Raw genomic sequence first — 17,881 nt, forward strand, 5'->3', positions numbered from 1 at the left:
CTTTTTAGGTGTTAAGATTTAAAAAAAATAATGGCTTGGGTCTTTCGCTCCTTTTTTGTTTTCAGGCTAAATCAAAACCACCTATAATCACGAGGTCTGACACGGAAGCATCAGCTGCTGTCCCGAGGATCTTGTTATTGCCTGAGAAGCCGATTTTATTTTCATTCTCATTTATTCTCATTCTATTGATTTCGAAAAGTAACGTTTATTTGCTTTAGGTTTGGTTAAAATCGCTCGCAATATGTCTTCTGAGGAGCTTGAAAAGCTGCATGAGATGTATAAATCTCTATATGAAGAAGTGAAGTTGATGCCTGAACGGGTGCAGAGGTGCCAGGGAGGTGAATAAACTCTTTATATCTACAACTGAATCAAGACTAGAGAGTATTCAGACATTTTAGTGTAGGACAGGAATATGGTTTGGGTATTTTTTAAGCATACGTCTTATTTTACTAAAAAATTGTTATTATTGTTAAGTCTCAGGAGGTTGCAGATGGAAACTGTAAGATGTCAGTCTTCCCCTGATGTCTCCCATTGTCAGTTGTCTGGCATTCTGGACTAAACCTATCTTTTTCACTCTTTTTGTTTTCCAGAGGAAAGGAAGAGGATTGTCAGGGACTTTGATGAGCGTGTTTCAGAGGCTGAAGAAGTGGTATGTTACAATGTTAACTTTGATGTCACTCAGCCTTCTTGATTCACATTATAGATTAAAGTTTGCACACAAAACTGTGATTACTAGGCCTAGAACAGTCAAATTAAAGAGTCATATTAATTTCTATAGAAAATCCTAAACATCTTCTATAATTTAGATTATTATATAAATAACAGGCTAGAATTTTATTTATTTATTTATTTTTTTGAGAGTTTAATCTCAATAAAAACCAAATGACATTTGATTTGGCAGCTGTCATATAACTTCAAGCAATAGTTAACGATGGGAAAGTTTTATGATGTTCTGATATTGAAATGTTTGGGCATTGACCCAGTACTGTTGCATGCAATGTACTCTAAAAGAGTAGGAACCTTGATGAAAATTACATGACATTTGAATTTTCATGCAAAGTTTTTTAGAAACTTAGATTAGGAAACAAATTAATGTTCTCTATAAAAACCAAATGACATTTGATTTGGCAGCTGTCATTAACTTCAAGCAATAAATTAATGATGGGAAAGTTTTATGATATTTTGATATTGAAATTTTTGGGCATTGACACAGTACTGTTGCATAAAATGTACACTAAAAGAGTAGGAACCCTGGTGAAATTGACATTTTCATGCAAACCATGCAAGGTTTATTAGAAATTTAGATTTGGAAGCACATTTTTTTTATGGTGTCAGCAGATAGGGTGGAGGATGGCAGCTCAGTCCACTAGAGAGGTGCAGAGAGGGTGACAGGTTTGGAAATTCAGTCTCATAATTGTCATGAAAGCTTTGATTTGCATTGCTCAGTTTGTTTGAAACAGTTTGAGACACCAGGTGGCAGTAGTGCTTCAGACAACCAGTGAATATCTGCCTTGTTAGGACATACAAACCAGTGCTAAGTGTTCTGAATCAATTCCATTATGTGTATTATGTGTATAACATTATCACTGTAGTAATAACAATACACAGTACACTAGCTAATTAGTATAATTCTTTAACTACCTAACACTTAACTGTTGAAGTTTGGGTCAGTAAAATTTTTTTTTTTTAAAGAAATGTATACTTTTATTCAGCGAGGGCACTTTTAAATAGATTAAAAGTGACAGTAAAGACATTTATAATGTTACAAAGGATTTCTATTTCAAATAAATGTTGTTCTTACTGTTCATCAAATCCTGATTTTATTTTGTTTACTGTTTTCAACATTGATAGTAATAATACATTTTTCTTGAGCACCAAATTAGCATATTAGAATGATTTCTAAAGGATCATGTGACACTGAGCTCAGCTTTACCATTACACGAATAAATTACACTTTAACATATGAAAATAGAAGCTATTTTAAATTGTATAAATTATTTCAAAATCTGTGTTTTTACTGTATTTTTGATCAAATGAATGCAGCCTTGGTGAGCATTGAGCACTAACTGACTGAATGTGTGATGTCTCTCCTAGCTTCAGGGCATGGAACAGGAGCTGTTTGGCGCTCCGTCATCCTTCCGAACCCCCATGTCAACAAAGATTCGACTGTACCGGCGAGATTTGGCCAAACTGCAGAGAGACATACGCCTCTCAGCAACACCAGGGTTTTCGAGTCACATTGGAGACAGCAGACAAGGGATATACGCTGCACAGAATGACCAGAGTGTAAGTCTTACCAGTCCTTCATTAGAAAGGAGTAGTTCGCATAATATTGAAGATTCTGTCATGAATTACACACAGTCACATGCATATGAAAGGGTTTGGATTAGAAAGTTATTGTTAGCTATTGTTGTTTAAATTTAAGCTACTCTTCCTTGATGACACTCAAGTCTTGCTCAATGGTACTATGATGGTAGAGAGTTTCTACATCTCTCCAGTGGGATCTAGTTTTCAACAGGCTAGAACTGGTTACCACAATTACCACAAATTTGTATCCCAGGAAATTCTTAGTACATCAATATTTTGAATACTAGAGATCTCTATCTTCCCTGTGTGTTTTTTAATGACACACCTTGCCAGCATTCCACAAGTGTTATGTAAGCTTGTGTATAAGACGTATAGTGTGTTCTTCAACAAAAGAAAGGTTGATTGATGCCAATATGATTGATTGATTGATTGAGGTGAGTCTTAAATATACATTCAACGTAATTCATTCTATTTATCATGTTATTAAAAAAATGTCATTCCACACATGCATTTGTTAACAGTGTGAGATGCAGGTTCACTCCCTACCACTGTTCAAACAGAGATGCCTGTTGCGCTGGGGTGGTATGACTTTTTTTTTTCTATTACGCACACAGGAGGTTGCCTTGAGCAAGGTCATGCAGTATGTCCCAAGAGTTCCTGAACTCTCTGAAACTGAGGAAGTGAATCATTTGTTTGATTCAGTGAGGGAACAGTTACTGCTCACTTTTTCATCAGTCTTCAGCTTCATACATATTTTCCCGCATTCATTCACTTCAGTCGTTCTAAGCCTGGAACCAAATCAACCAGCAGTGAGATCGATTACAACATTACATATTTTAAGTTAATAAAGTATTTGAAAATCAGACAAAAATACAAAGACTAAAGTAATTAAACTAGGGCTGTCAAACGATTAATCGCGATTAATCGCATCCAAAATAAAAGTTTGTGTTTACATAATTTATGTCTGTGTATGGAGTATAATTATTTTCTATATATAAATACACACAGATGCATATATATATTTAAGAAAATGTGTTATTTATATATAAAATATTTATATATAATATAAATTATATATATAATATAAATATATATACACAGTATATACATGCAAATATTTCTTAAATATATATACATGCATATGTGTGTATTTATATATATAGAAAATAATTATACTCCTTACACACACATGTATTATGTAAAAATAAACTTTTATTTTGGATGCGATTAATCGCGATTAATCATTTGACAGCCCTAAATTAAACCAATAACACTGACACTGGTGTTCAAAAGTTTGGGATCGGTAAGATTTTTTCTGTTTTTAAAAGAAGTTTCTTGTGCTCACCAAAGCTGCATTTATTTAATAAAAAACAGTCATATTGTGAAATACTATTACAATTTAGAATAACTGTTTTCTATTTTAATAAATTTTAAAATGTAATTTATTTTTGTGATGCAAAGCTGATTTTTTAGCATCATTACTCTAGTCTTCCGTGTCACATGATCCATAAAGACATTTAAAAATGTTATAAAATATTCTATTTCAAATAAATGAAATATAACTTTCTATTCATCAGAGAATCCTGGATAAATAAAAACTGTTTTCAACATTGATAATAATAATGAATGTTTTTTGACCATCAAATTAGCATTTTAGAATGATTTCTGAAGGATCATGTAATGTCTATTGTAGTATTACCTGTATTTGATGTCAGTTAACCAGATCAGTGATTATGGCCAAAGATGGACACTGGTATTATAAGTGAGAATGCAGCAGGTCTCAGTTAAAGAGTTACTAATTGTTGAATTGTTATGTTTGTTTTTGCAGACTCATCTTCAGTCACAGCGTGCTTTGCTCATCCAGGGGACAGAGTCTCTAAATAATGCGTCAAAAAGCATTGAGCGAAGTCAACAGATTGCAGCAGAGACTGACATGATTGGCACAGACATCATTGAGGAGCTTGGAGAACAGAGAGATCAACTGGACCGCACAAGAGACAGAGTGAGCAAGAGATATCTACGTCATTCCACCATTATTGTTACTGTTGAACAAGCAGATAATAAACTACACAAGTGAAATGCCTAGAATGAATTCACTTCTTCTCTCTTTCTCTTCTATTACTCCCTCATCAGTTGGTTCACACTGGAGAGAACCTGAGCCGCAGCAGGAAAATCCTGCGCGCAATGTCCAGACGGTGTGGCTTGCACTCTTACGAAACGCATTTTACATCACTAGAATTATTTCCAAATTTATTTCTGAGAATATACTCAATCAAGCCTCTTCCTTTCCTGTCATTTCAGACTGGTGACGAACAAACTGCTACTGTCAGTCATTATCATCATGGAGCTGGCCATCTTGGGGGCGGTGGTCTACTTGAAGTTCTTTCGCAAGTAGGCAGAGGCACACAAGACTGTATAAGACTCCACCTCTCCCCTTTCTTCTTCCTGATGTTCACTGGTGTCTGTCCCGGTGACAATGTACTGGAAGCTTTCGTGACTGTGAGTGTCACATGGACATGTATGGGCGGTTATTTTAAGCGCTAAACTGTATTTAGCATAAGTAGTGCTCTCAGGGTGAAAAGAAGATGGTGACCATGGTGCATTCAGACTGCTGGAGGATCAGGACTTGTATAAAGAGGAGAGATGGCCTTACTCCCTCCTTAGCTGTCTTAATCAAGGTGCCATGGTTATCTAGAAGATGTTTGGACAGATGGATGGTGTAAATGAAGCAACCAGAGTGGAAAAAGAGTGGAAAAAGAATATATGTATATATAAATATGCAATCTATCTGCATTCTTATATACATCAATCACTTTAAAGGGATAGGACACTTAAAAAAATGATAATTCTGTCATCATGTCTTTCCAAACCTTATTTTTGTGTCCCTAAAGAAAATCACTGGGGTCCAATTGACTTTCATTGTATGGACAAAAACATTCTTCAAAATATCTTTTGTATTTTATTGAAGAAACAAAGTCTTACAGGTTTGAAGAAACTTGTGACAGATTTTTTATTTTTGAGAGAACTATCCCTCTGACTATTACTGAACTTTTAACTTAGTGATCTGAATTACATTGTGTACAAGTGTTAACATGGCATTAAAGATAACAGCTCGTGTTTTTCCTCCAATCAATCAAAACAAAGCTGAGTGTACTCCAGGCCAAGAGAATGACAGCTATACACACGCACGTCACTTGCTTCATAAGCCGTGGTTGGTGGAGAAAGGGGTGTGTTTAGCCTTTCAGATACGGGGGTAGACATTACTGTAAACACGACTGAAAATAAGGTGACATGAACACCTGTTAAAGTAGAAATACCAGTATCCATGGCTGTCAGGTCACCTTGACATATTGACATGTTGCCAGCTGACTGTTGGACAAAACAGCAGAAGTATCAGTGGAGACCAGTCATTCGCGATCAAGTTTGTGAGTGATTTGAGGTGTGAGCATGTCATTCACCTTTTACATGTTGTTTATGATCTGCATCTATAATCCCCATCACATTCCCCAATCATAAGCAGATGTTATTATGTGTTGAAGGGATTATAAATGGGGCATTGCCGGTGAATCAACTGATTACAGCTTCAAATCAATCACAAACCCAAACAAAAAGTCTATTTGTAATTGCATTAGGCGGTTTCATTTATTAGGGGCGTTCATGAAAATAAACGTCATTGTTACCAATACTCAGGGTGAGGGAGTTGAACAGTTGAATTGTTCAAATTAGTAAACCTAACCAATAATTGAGTATTAAATCAAGATTAATCCCTTATAGAAACGCTCATGTTTTGTCATACAATGACAGAATTGATTAATTAAAAAAAATGCAAACATGAACAGTCGGGAGTGTGATTATAAGGTGTGTGTGTTCCAAATACTTTGTGTTTTAATGTGAATAAAAATTAAGATTAATTATGTTTGATTGCACAGCCTAACTGATTAAAAACTGCTGATCATATTTGCCAGATTCAGTTTTACTATTTGGCATCATTCAGCATCTATCTAAGAAAAACAAAGCATAACTGTTTATTATAAACTTTAGGTGTTTATTTAATTTACACATGGTTCCTTTAACCTGTTTGTTTATGTTATTTTAAGAAAGGCTGCAGTTTCTTTATTACTTTTTCTCTTGCTGAGGTTCAGGGGGTTCTGATCTTAATGGGCCTATTATGATAAGTGTCTTTATAAGCCATCAAATAAAACCTAATACCTTAGCATTCTTGATTACAGGCAGAGTATTAAATATTATGTTATGCTTAAGAATATGGGTGGTATGATCAAAATTCTGGGTATCAATAACTAATTCTATTTCACGGTAACAGTATATTTCACAATATACCGTAGTTATTAGAGGCCAAGCACTGAAGGTTGCGTAGGCACCTATTGAAATTGTTGGCCTTCTTCTTCTTCTTCCGCTCTGGGAGTCTATGGCAGCCCATAGAACCGCTTACGGGAAAGTTATAAAATTTGGCACACTTATAGAGTACAGTCTGATCTGTCACCATAGCAAATGTGGAGTCTCCAAATCAATTCCTCTAGCGCCACCAACTGTCCAAAGTTTCACACATGTTTATGCAAATAACTTTTGAACCATAAGGGCTAGAAACAAAATTGCTCTAGACGATTCGATTGCACTCTATGACGTCATTTTCCGTCATGCAAATTTGTCCGCCATTTTGAATTCTGCGAAAAACCTACTTTTTCGAACTCTCCTAGACGGTTTGTCTGATTTTCATGGAAATTTAATCCGATCTTCTTCAGATAGTGATGGAAAAAAGTTATTAAAAGCTTTTTGATAAACCCAACCATTATTGAATAACAAGCAAACTAATTTTACGTAGCGCTTGCGAAAACAGACGTAAGGCTGTATCTCCACAATGCTTTATCGTATTCAGACCAAACTTGGTACATGTCATCACAAGCATGACCTGAGGCTACATGCTACGTTTCGGCACAGCGCCACCTACTGGTCCGGAGATACGAAAAATGGCTATTTTTGCTTATAACTCTTCTGAATGGTTTGCCCAAAAAGCAGGGCAATGATATCCAATCGAATGACATCCAATTTTACCATATCAACCATTTTGAATTTTGTGCTAAAATGCTGTATTTTTAAAATGCATGAACGGATTGTTACAAAACTTGGTATGGGTCATCAGTACGATGCCCTGAAGGAGCCTGAGAGGTTTCGGACCAGCACCACCTAGTGGTAAAATCCTTTTTTTTCAAACGCTTATAACTTTGGATGTGGTCAACTTATTTTCACGGGAGTAAATTTTTTCAGCTCCTGAATCCTTGCCGAGTCCAACGATTCCAAACATGCTAGGTTTCATCTTACAGTTTGTGTAGCGTTGTGATTTAGCGCTTAAAAAACATTTGCCAATATCTTCAAAACCGTTTGACCGATCGAGACGAAACCACCGTAGGAAAAACGGAAACATAGGTCGCTGGCTCTTTGATAAGGCCCAAATGCGAAAACATTGATAGTCAGTGGCATAAAAATGCAAACAAAGTCAGGTGTGGGTCATTTTTTATGTGTTTATACATATAAATATCTATAACTCCAAAACGAAATTATATATTTTCACCAAATTTGACAGACACATGTATGGGCTCACTCTGAGGACACATAAAAAAATAGTGGGATTGTGCCTCTTTTTGGCGCCATAATAGAACAAGACATGAAATTGCCATTTTACCTCAATACAGTACTGTGATATAAAATGCTATACTTTATGAATGCATTAGCATATCGTTACGAAACTCGGTATGAGTCATCGACACCATGCCTTGAGGGTACTCAAAAAGTTTCAGGGCAGCGCCACTTTGTGGTAAAAAAAGTTATAACAACATGTTACAATGCTAATAACTTTTGAATAAATCTTTCCTATTGTAATGCCATTGGTCTTAAGGTTTGTCATTGTCACCTCACTCTGACCACACTACATACATTTCGTAACTGCGCCACCTACTGGTCGAAAGTGATAATCCATTAAATCATATTTTTCAGCCATTTTGCCTAAATTCATCTTTAAATGTCTTTAATTGCTCCTTGCTGCAGTTGGTCTGACATTCCCAGCCATGTTAGCATGTCTTATCGTCTTCTTTGCGCTTGGCCCCATTAATGGCTGCTTGCAGCTATATTTTATATCCTCCTGGGACCCAGGAATAGACTTTTGTCCACTGTAGTGGACATTTTATTTTAGTGAATTTCTCTGACACCATACATGTCACATGTCACAACCTGGGTGTCCTGTAATGAGCACATTCAGGACTTTTCAGAGATACCAACTATTTGGAGGTTTCACCATGAAAACAACTTATCCTTGGTCTTTAAAAATGTCTGACATTAATTTAGTGATCAAATGTAGCACTCTTATGGAAATATGATAATATATTGTAATTATAATTTAAATCAGACTACTTTTCAAATTGTATTTCATAAACCAACATCTCAGGAAAACGTTATGGGGTTTCAAATCAAAAAATGACTTTCTGTTACAGAACAGGGCATTGATTTCATACTTGTCCACTGTAGAGGACATCAGGACTTAAATCATGTTTATCAGGCATTTTGGGAGACACAACAAGTGAATATGGAAATAAGTTATACATCAATATTCCTATGAAATATTAGATATTATTATTAAAATGTTGCTAATTATTACTCCAATTATTACACTTATAGATACATTGCATTAAATGGGAATATTAATGTATGGCCATTTTACCCACATATTGCATAAAGTAAAATGGTGCATCAATTCATTCCGTTATATCTTTCATAACATATTTGAGAATCATCTTTATACAAATTTTAGTTAAAATAAATCCTGAAACCCCAACATTTATTGGTGATTGAAAAAAAAAATCCCATTGTTTTTGCCTATACATATCATTTCATGTCATTTTAATTTTGAAATTTTAAATTGTCCTGGTGTCCACTACAGAGGACATAGCATAACGTATGAATGAAATATCATTTTTCAAAAATGTTTTTTTTTTTTTTTTTATCATTTGTTTCTTATGCTCTAAACAATGTGATTGCATGAAAAAAACTAAATTCAAAAAATATTTTTTTCTGTGTCTCAGGAGGTTAAATGTAGTTATTCTGGAAAATCGACAAAAAGGGAGTTTATATAATAAATCTCAAATACTTTAGAAATTAAAAGTACTTCACCTTGTTTTCTTTTTCTTTTCTTTTGTAAACTATATTGGTCGCTAAATATAGTAAACGAAACAACCAACTTTTAGATGACCTTCCCCCAACTGATTGCTGTTATTAACAATAACTGATAACATGTTATTGTTTTACTTCATCAATCAATTTATAATATCTAAATATTTTATATTGAACTATTCCATTCATAATAAATTACAGTTACTTCCTTTTAATTTTGTAGGATATCACTAAAACTATTTATATTGGTTAAATGTGTTCCCTGGTACAGTTTTGCCATGTCTGCTTATTAAACTGCGTTTTTAAAGGGCTTGTTTTGCTCTTTTTGTGATAACTGGCAACTCTTCACCTGGAGCTTTAATCAAGAGAGGGAAGAGTTCAGAAGCAAGTATGCTAACTGAATAGCAGCGACTGTTAAAGTGTTGACTAAGTAGTTTAAGTTATACACACCTTGTAACCGCGTCATTATTTTACTATAACCTGGTGAAGACTGTCACACCGCCGCTCACGGTGCACGCGCGGGTCTTTTGCATCATTCATATGCGATCGGTTAATTTGAGCGTCAAGAGAGACGTATCGAATCTAAGGAAGATTTTACCAGCTGGTTCCGATCAGTGGCCGATTGTTTGGAGTTGGAAAAATACAATACACGCTGCTGCATTCTCAATATTTAGTAATTTACCCTTACATACAGGATAACATTAGCTTAACAAACAGGTATTGTTCATTACCACGGCAACCGCTTGCGCGTCCACGCTGAATGCGAATTGTGTGTAAAAAGTAACAGTACACATAAGAGACGGAAAGATGACGATAACTATACATTATGTAAGGCTATTTCTATTCGTTAGGATATTGATATATTAACTGTTGTTGTCAAGTAAGCTTCATTCATAATGCTTTCCCCGTTGCGAGCATGTGCGCTCCTCTAAACTGTCCGGGTAAAATATAAAATCTGTTGGTTGACATTTTATACCGTGGTAACTATGTAGGCTATACCGTCATACCGCCCAGCCCGATTCTCTCATTTAATGTAGTTATTGATAGGTCATAAGGAGTTTCAAACCACTCAGTCAAGGACAAGTCACAGTCTGTCTCCAGTACATTAGTTTATTGCAACAAAACATTTTTATCGAAACAGAGAAATGCAACAAATCAACCCTCCATTCCTTAAGATACTGGTACTGGTGGTGAATACAGATCTGAAAAGTTGTACGAAATGCATTCATACATGATTTTTCAAAGGTTTAATTAAATATGTATGAAAATTACTAAAATAACTTATCCACTATTTAAAAAAAAAAAAGATCACTAGGTCTCAACCCAACCAAACCCGTAGGATTAGATTAGCCATTAAAAGCAGTCCTACTATACAAAAGAAAGAAACAAACAAACAAACATATAAATACAACAAAACCAGTTCTGGTCCAAAAGTGCAAACAGGTTTCAAATGAAAGTAAATTCAATCAGTCCACCACAGTAAAGAGTCACCTCAGCCTTCAAAAAAAGTCCCAGAGTGTGATCAGGGGTTACCTACTAATCCCATGACAGCTGACAAACATTAAAAACCATTTAATTTTCAGACAGATTAGTCCTAAAATACAGAGAATCCAGATCTCAGCTTTTTAAAAATATATATATTTTAGCAAATCTGAAATTAGTGGCAGGTACATAATAAATCTCACCCATGCGCTTAAAGCAGCACTTTACCAGTGAGGCAACAATTTTTTCTGACCAAGACTACTGTAACCTTCAAATTAAATCTTAAGTCTGGTGCTCAGTCTCGGCAAATCCTTCAATGTTTTTCTTTTAGACTTTGGAATGCGAAGTGGTTCGTTTGTCAAAGTCCTTGATTAGCTGGTGCTTTATATCCGCAGCTCAGTGTCCTCTTTTGGTTCTGGAATCTTCGGGAAGGCGACATGCGCACCTTCACGCGTCTGACCGAGAGCAGATGCGATGACGTCTACGGCTAGGCTGGATGTGGCCTCCACAGCCTCAGGCGTGGCTCCTAGTGTTGGGTTCACTTCAACCACGTCCATCACAGAGAGTAAACCTGTGTAGTCCGGAAAAGGTAGTATTTAGCACCAGTTTTAGGATTTATTTGATTTCAATTGTGAATTGTAGATCTGTACCTGTGTTGTGGATCTCCTCTGTTACATAGATGCCCTCCCTATAGGTCAGTCCTCCATTAACAGGAGTTCCAGTGGCGGGAGCCAGGGATGGGTCAAAAGCATCAATGTCAAAACTCAGGTGGATCGGCCTTTGTTTCCTGATATTAAAACAAGTAACAGTGACAAATGACATAGGTTGTCTTGTCTGATTGTGAGGTAGCATACGCAGATTCAACTGAGATACAGTGCCACATAGTATTCAAAGGTGACATACAAGTCAGGTTAAATAAAGCAGCTTGTGATATGACATTGGTTCACCCAGAAAACTATTCCACCCCCATTTAAAGAGTTTTACAGTACACAGAAGGTGGTTGTTTACAGAAGTACCACTACTAATTCAATAAGTGTGTATGTTTTTCGCAATATCACTATACCTTGCCAAGAGGTGATCTAAAGTGACCTCCATTACTCTCTGAATGCCCATTCTGTCAATGTCCCGCATAGAGAAGTACTGAATTCCCAGGGTCTTCAGGATTATACTGAGATGAATAAAATCAAATTAGTAACAAGTAGTATTAATGCAGTTTTGAATTGTGTATGTCTGCTTTGTCTCCCTCTCATTGTATTAAGGATGCATTTAATTAAAAGTAACAGTAAAGACTTTTTTTTTTTTACATAAAAAATAACTTTTGAACTTTCTAATTAAAGAATCCTGAAAAAAATGTATCATGGTTTCCACAAAAATATTAAGCAGCACAACTGTTTAATATTTATAATAATAAGAAATGTTTTTTGAGCAGCAAATCATCATATTAGAATGATTTCTGAAGGATCATGTAACACTGTACAAATTAAGCTTTGCCATCACAGGAATAAATACAATTTTCAAAAACAGTGTAATAATATTTAACAATATTACTGTTTTTACTGTATTTTTGATTAAATAAATGCAGCATTGTTGAGCATAAACAAAAACAAAAAAGAAAATCTTTCTGACCCCAAATGTTTGTACAGTAGTGTATATATACCAAATTGTAAATGTATTTATACTATATATTACAGTCTAATGTTGACTTTTATCATAGATCTTTCTGCTTTGTGCCCTAGTGGCGGTTACAGTTAATGCCAGTTATATAAATAGCATATGGAATGACAATTGGTGATTTAGTAGCATAGGCTTTAGAACAGGTTACAGGTGGCAAATCCTGGATGTGATTTTGGGAAAAAACATAGTGTGCTTACTGCTCGCCTGGATCCACATCTCTGAGGCCGATGTAGACCAGATCTCTGGCAGACAGGAAGGGTTTCATCCAGGAAAATCCAGGAACCTCTGGCATCTGCAATTTACAAGCAGAATATAACGGCTTTAAGTTTAAGTAAAGCTTATCAGATATTTTCTGGAGACATATTACTTTTAATTGGAAAAAAGTCAGCTGCAAGTGTTATCTTCTTTGAAATACAGGAATTTAAGTCATGTCAGAGATTGCATAACATCAACATATCTTTTGTGCATGAATGCTAATCACCTTGTTCTGCAGGTCCTTAAGTAAGAATGCTACAGACTGGCCGTGGAGGTTTCCAGAAGGTGAAGTCAGAGGAGTGTTGATGTCCGCATGAGCGTCCACCCAAATCAGACACAGGTCAGGGCACTGCTGAGCGTGGCCTTCCACTGAACCAATCGCTAGGCTGTTGGAATGAAAGCATCACAGATGTTATCACAAACACAGCCTTTCTTTGCTGATTTTGGCCTTTATAGAACAAGTTCAACACAGTCTGAGATTACATCGATTTCTTTTATTTATCAGACTAGTTTTGATCGGAAAATTTGGGATTCAGCTAGATGGAAATACAAACAACTTCCCGCGACTAAAGGAAAAACCTTGATCTTTTAGAAGCGAAGTGAGAAAACTGGCTTCAGCTTAGCCAGACTGCCACAGCATTACTTCATGGTTGTGCCAAAAAGACAAAACTGGAAAGACTTGAGTTGGAATAGGCAACTAAATATAAACTCTGACATTTTTCCATTGGCAATGACTCATAACTGCATACTAACCATCATACATGAATCAGATTTTTTACCAGATAAATGAGAAAAATGCCCAGTAAAATTGTGTGTACCTGTGGTCTCCCCCCAGCATGATGCAGGTATGTCCCGCCCCCACTGCGCCGCTCACAGCTCCCGATAGCAGCTGATTGGCACATCCAACTGTGCGTGGGAACGGCACGCGCATAAAGTGTTCATCTTTTTCCAGATGCTTGAAGGTCAGGTCTCCAAAATCATGCACAGGGTAGTCTACAACAAGATAGGACATATAAATAAACTGACATGTCACTTGACAATTATTATTAACACTGTCATTAAAACTTCCACACTTTCTGCCAACTCTGACGAAACGCTCGCTTCTTTCCCACACTATTTGATTGGTAGGTCGAAGCTGGCAGGTGACAGTTCTGTCACTCAATCGCAGCAAGAATCTGCCCAAGTCTTGAAGTGGGCATATAGAAATATAGGTTGAAACTCCTATTGGAGGACAGTAGTGAGGGTCTAAACAGCTTAAGGGGCCCAGCATGACAGAACCAGACCAGCCTCAGTGACAGTGAATGACTCATCAGATTTTAAAGCGACCTACGATGTACAATCCAGTGGCCTCTGAACAGGAATAGACGCGAACACAGTTGACCCAGTTAAGGTTTAAATAAGTATACTTAAAAATACTAAATGTGTTTTCTGTTTGAAAATAAGAAAACTACAAGGAACTTAGGGAGTTGGTCGTCATAAGCAAAGACAGATATTAAGGTTTAGTTCGTAACTGCATTTGAAAACGTATGGTTCATTTGCAGTTCTTGCTCCACCAGATTTGGTGTTTTTGTAAGCAGTGAGCATGTTTTATCAATCATTTAACTTACCTCTCATATGTAACTAGTTAAACATCTTGCCATATGCATATGACATACACAACCAACAGTTACTAACTGGAGCAAGCATCTATATTTGTTGCATTGGATAAGGGCTGATATAGTTTAGTCAAGAATGCTTGCCATATAAGGTGTTTGGTTATTTCCACAGCTCCAAACACGTGATGCCAAGCGTCTGTAAAAGTGATGCAACAAATCAACATCGCATCAATAGATTATAAATATATTTTATTTTAAATAAATAATATTCATGATTAAATAAAATTATGCTGAACGATTCTAAAAATACATATCTTTTCTTTAATCATAATAATAATAATAATAAAATAGGAACGGAGGTCATAAATTCAGAAGAGTGTATACCTTTAAGGATTTTAAGGTATTGGTTTTTTATATGATGTTGAAAAATACGTCATATAAGACAAAAATACAAAAATATGTACAGCGCATTATATACAAATTTTCAGGGGAAAACCTCCACAGCTAAGGTGAAACAGGGTCGTCGAATCTATCTCATAAGTAACTTATGCCGTTTGTTCATAACCCTCGACGGAAAAAAACGTTCAGGCTTAAGATAGCAGGACATATCGCATTACATGGAGAACATGTAGTTACGTAAAGCGGCCCTGAGCTTGGCACAATGTTTATGTAATTAACAGCTGGCTGACAGTAGGCGAGACTCAAGACGTGACTTGTACATTCCTATGAGCAACTGTGGAATTCCAGGATGACTCAGAAGAAGCAGAAGACTGTAAAGAGGAATTATTAGTAGTAGGTCCTGATATTCACGTCAAAAGCATACTTTGTTAGCAGGTCAAAGTAAAAGATAAAGATACGATAAGTAAAGATACCAGTATTTCAGCTCTTACATGCTTGCCTTACTTTAAAAATAATTGGTTTTTGCTTAGGTATGGAAAAATCGGTAAATTTTACTGCTATGGGATCGTAGACAGTGAACGTTTTTTTCCCCTTTCCACCTCATTCTTTCCAGACATGGATAAATACTTAATGCGACATTCATTGTTTATTTAGCTTTTAAGGCATACTTAATTATGGAAACTTGTAATTAAAAACCACGAATGTTCCCCTGTAATCTGAAGCCAACAGTCCCAGAGCTTTTTGTGCAGAGTTCTGACGGGGACCGCTTTCATATTTTACTGGCATTGGATAGTCCACGACAGATGACCTCATCAGGTTCATTTCTGACTATCCCGGACAAACACGAAACAATATCTCTGCCTGCATCACATTCCGTAAAAAAAAAAACTACATTAAGGTCAACATCATTTTTGCATGACTCATCTGAAACGTTACGACGAGCCCAATAGACTGATGAGGCCGTTATACAGTATAAACAACGCTTGCTGCGGTCTGGCCTGCCTCTCTCTACAAGCACGTACTCTTTCTGTTGTGTGAATGCAAAAACGTTTTCTGTGTGAAAAAGTTGCTTCTGATGGATGAATAAATACATGTAAATGCAAGATCCCTACTGAGCCATCCCTAGGCTTTTGTTTATGACATAATACCCTATTGTTATGTGATGTGGCAGCGGGTTGTCTCATGGCATCTGTGAACTGCACGCATTTACAGTAACTCTAGCCCCTCCCTCTCTCTTTCTCTGCGGCCAGACAACATTCAAAACTCCTTTATTGACCAAAACGCTTTCATTTAAAGTTTTCAAGCATTAAAAAACACATACTATGGAACTATGCTACAAACAGATGCGTCGTTGTAAATTCATTCATTCGTTTTTTGGTAACTAACAGTTGGATGATGTAACAGCTAATGCAGTGCCCTCTATCTGATTCTCGGCAGAGCTCGCGAGGAATTTATTTAAAGAGATAGTTCACCCGCAAAATGTAACTTGTGTTACTTCAAACAAACTGAATGTCTTCAAGTATTTGATGAGGCAGAATGACAATCATAATACATTCACTTTTACTGAACGGAAAAAAATAATGATGCAATAAAGGGAATGGTTATTAAAGCTCCCTAACATCCTTTGGCGATTCAGAGGGTAACCTACATGAATGATGAGATAATTTTATATAAATATATTCCAGTCTTAAACATCTAAATAGAGAGACATATAGATGATACAAATACTATTGATGTACTTACCGAGATTTGAAAGTCTCTCCACCAGACCCGCATCCCGGATGGCTTTGGGTCCATGCTCCACCCCTCTCCTTTTCTGGAAAATGCAGTCACATTGATGTTATACATCGGTGAGTTTATGAGAGTTCTCATTGAATAAATATATTAATTATATATTACCTGTCCTTTGGAAAACGGAGCTCCCAAAATGGCAACAGAATGCGATCGGTTCTGCTGGCAGGAACTCAACGTGGATCTCAATAATCTTGACAGTGGTCCTCTCGATGCCATGCTGACTCAACCGGAGAGTTATGAAATTAAATACAAAAACGCAACGGAAGGTTTGTCTCAAACAAGTAGTCTGTCGACCGGTGTGGCTTTTTAATCCTCTCTCTCGGAACTGGCTGTTGAATCTCAAAGAACTGCCACGACGTTTTTCTTTAAGTTTTTCCACTTAATTCATATTCATGAGTAAGTGAATAACGAAAGTTGAAGCTAAAGTTTTGGGTGAAATCTCAAGACCGTCCCCCCCAAGAACCCAACAGTCGTCCAGCATCCAGTTGTTTCTTATACAGCTTCGTTATACATCCGCTCATCGCGGCGCGAACCACGTTTTTCTATTCATAGAGCGGCCAACCTACGTCACACCCTACGACACACCTTCATCCCAGCCAATCAGAAGCTCCGCCAGGGTGGGTTTGTTTTGATGGGCGTGGCTTGGGCAAATGAGTGGCGTTAGAGATGGTGTGCTTTTTTTGTGGTGTTGGAAATTTCCATCTCTGCACCATCGACTGCATATGGTTTTTTTTGCTCGCCTACTGTCTCGTCAACAAATTCCCATCTTGCTTATTGAAAAACAGATCCAGTGTCCATAGCATGACTGAAGATCTATGTTCTATAAAAACGTCTAGAATACCAGTGTGATTCCAAGTGGAGGTGTCAGGTGGTGCCAAGTTGTTGACAACATAAATTGTCCTTTGGCCTATTTTCAGTGTGATACCAACCAAGAACAAATATACCTATGTTGACTCAAATACACCACCAAATACTGTTCATTTAGATGGTTGATTTATTGTTTGGTTAGTTAGCTCATGTCACTGATGATACTGTAAGAGATATGTAGTCCATATTCTCTGCACTTTGGCTCCATCTGGTGTTTTGTTTAAAGATGCTGTATGTTTTAGACATGTCTCTACACTGCTATTAAAATAATATGGCAGAGTTCTGTGGCATTTAGTGTCATGTTGAATTCGTCTGTGTTTATGTCAAAA

General features: G+C 36.5%; 2 protein-coding genes across 2 annotated transcripts; one reads left to right on the plus strand and one right to left on the minus strand.

The window, feature by feature from the left end:
- The first annotated feature begins 79 nt into the window (after positions 1-79).
- On the plus strand, positions 80-8,205 carry vti1b (vesicle transport through interaction with t-SNAREs 1B). Its single transcript, XM_079854449.1, has 6 exons — positions 80-338; positions 591-649; positions 2,095-2,286; positions 4,136-4,309; positions 4,441-4,502; positions 4,609-8,205. Exons 1-6 carry the CDS (start codon positions 242-244, stop codon positions 4,700-4,702), a joined length of 678 nt encoding a protein of 225 aa, XP_079710575.1. The 5' UTR covers positions 80-241; the 3' UTR covers positions 4,703-8,205.
- Positions 8,206-10,578: 2,373 nt separating this feature from the next.
- On the minus strand, positions 10,579-17,527 carry arg2 (arginase 2). Its single transcript, XM_079854450.1, has 8 exons — positions 16,791-17,527; positions 16,635-16,707; positions 13,716-13,890; positions 13,124-13,283; positions 12,840-12,934; positions 12,032-12,136; positions 11,619-11,755; positions 10,579-11,539 (listed from the first exon to the last, which is right to left on the minus strand). Exons 1-8 carry the CDS (start codon positions 16,899-16,901, stop codon positions 11,352-11,354), a joined length of 1,044 nt encoding a protein of 347 aa, XP_079710576.1. The 5' UTR covers positions 16,902-17,527; the 3' UTR covers positions 10,579-11,351.
- Positions 17,528-17,881: the final 354 nt, after the last annotated feature.

Source organism: Squalius cephalus, assembly GCF_949319135.1.
Source record: "Squalius cephalus genome assembly, chromosome: 21".
In the NCBI taxonomy this organism is placed as follows: Eukaryota; Metazoa; Chordata; class Actinopteri; order Cypriniformes; family Leuciscidae; genus Squalius; species Squalius cephalus.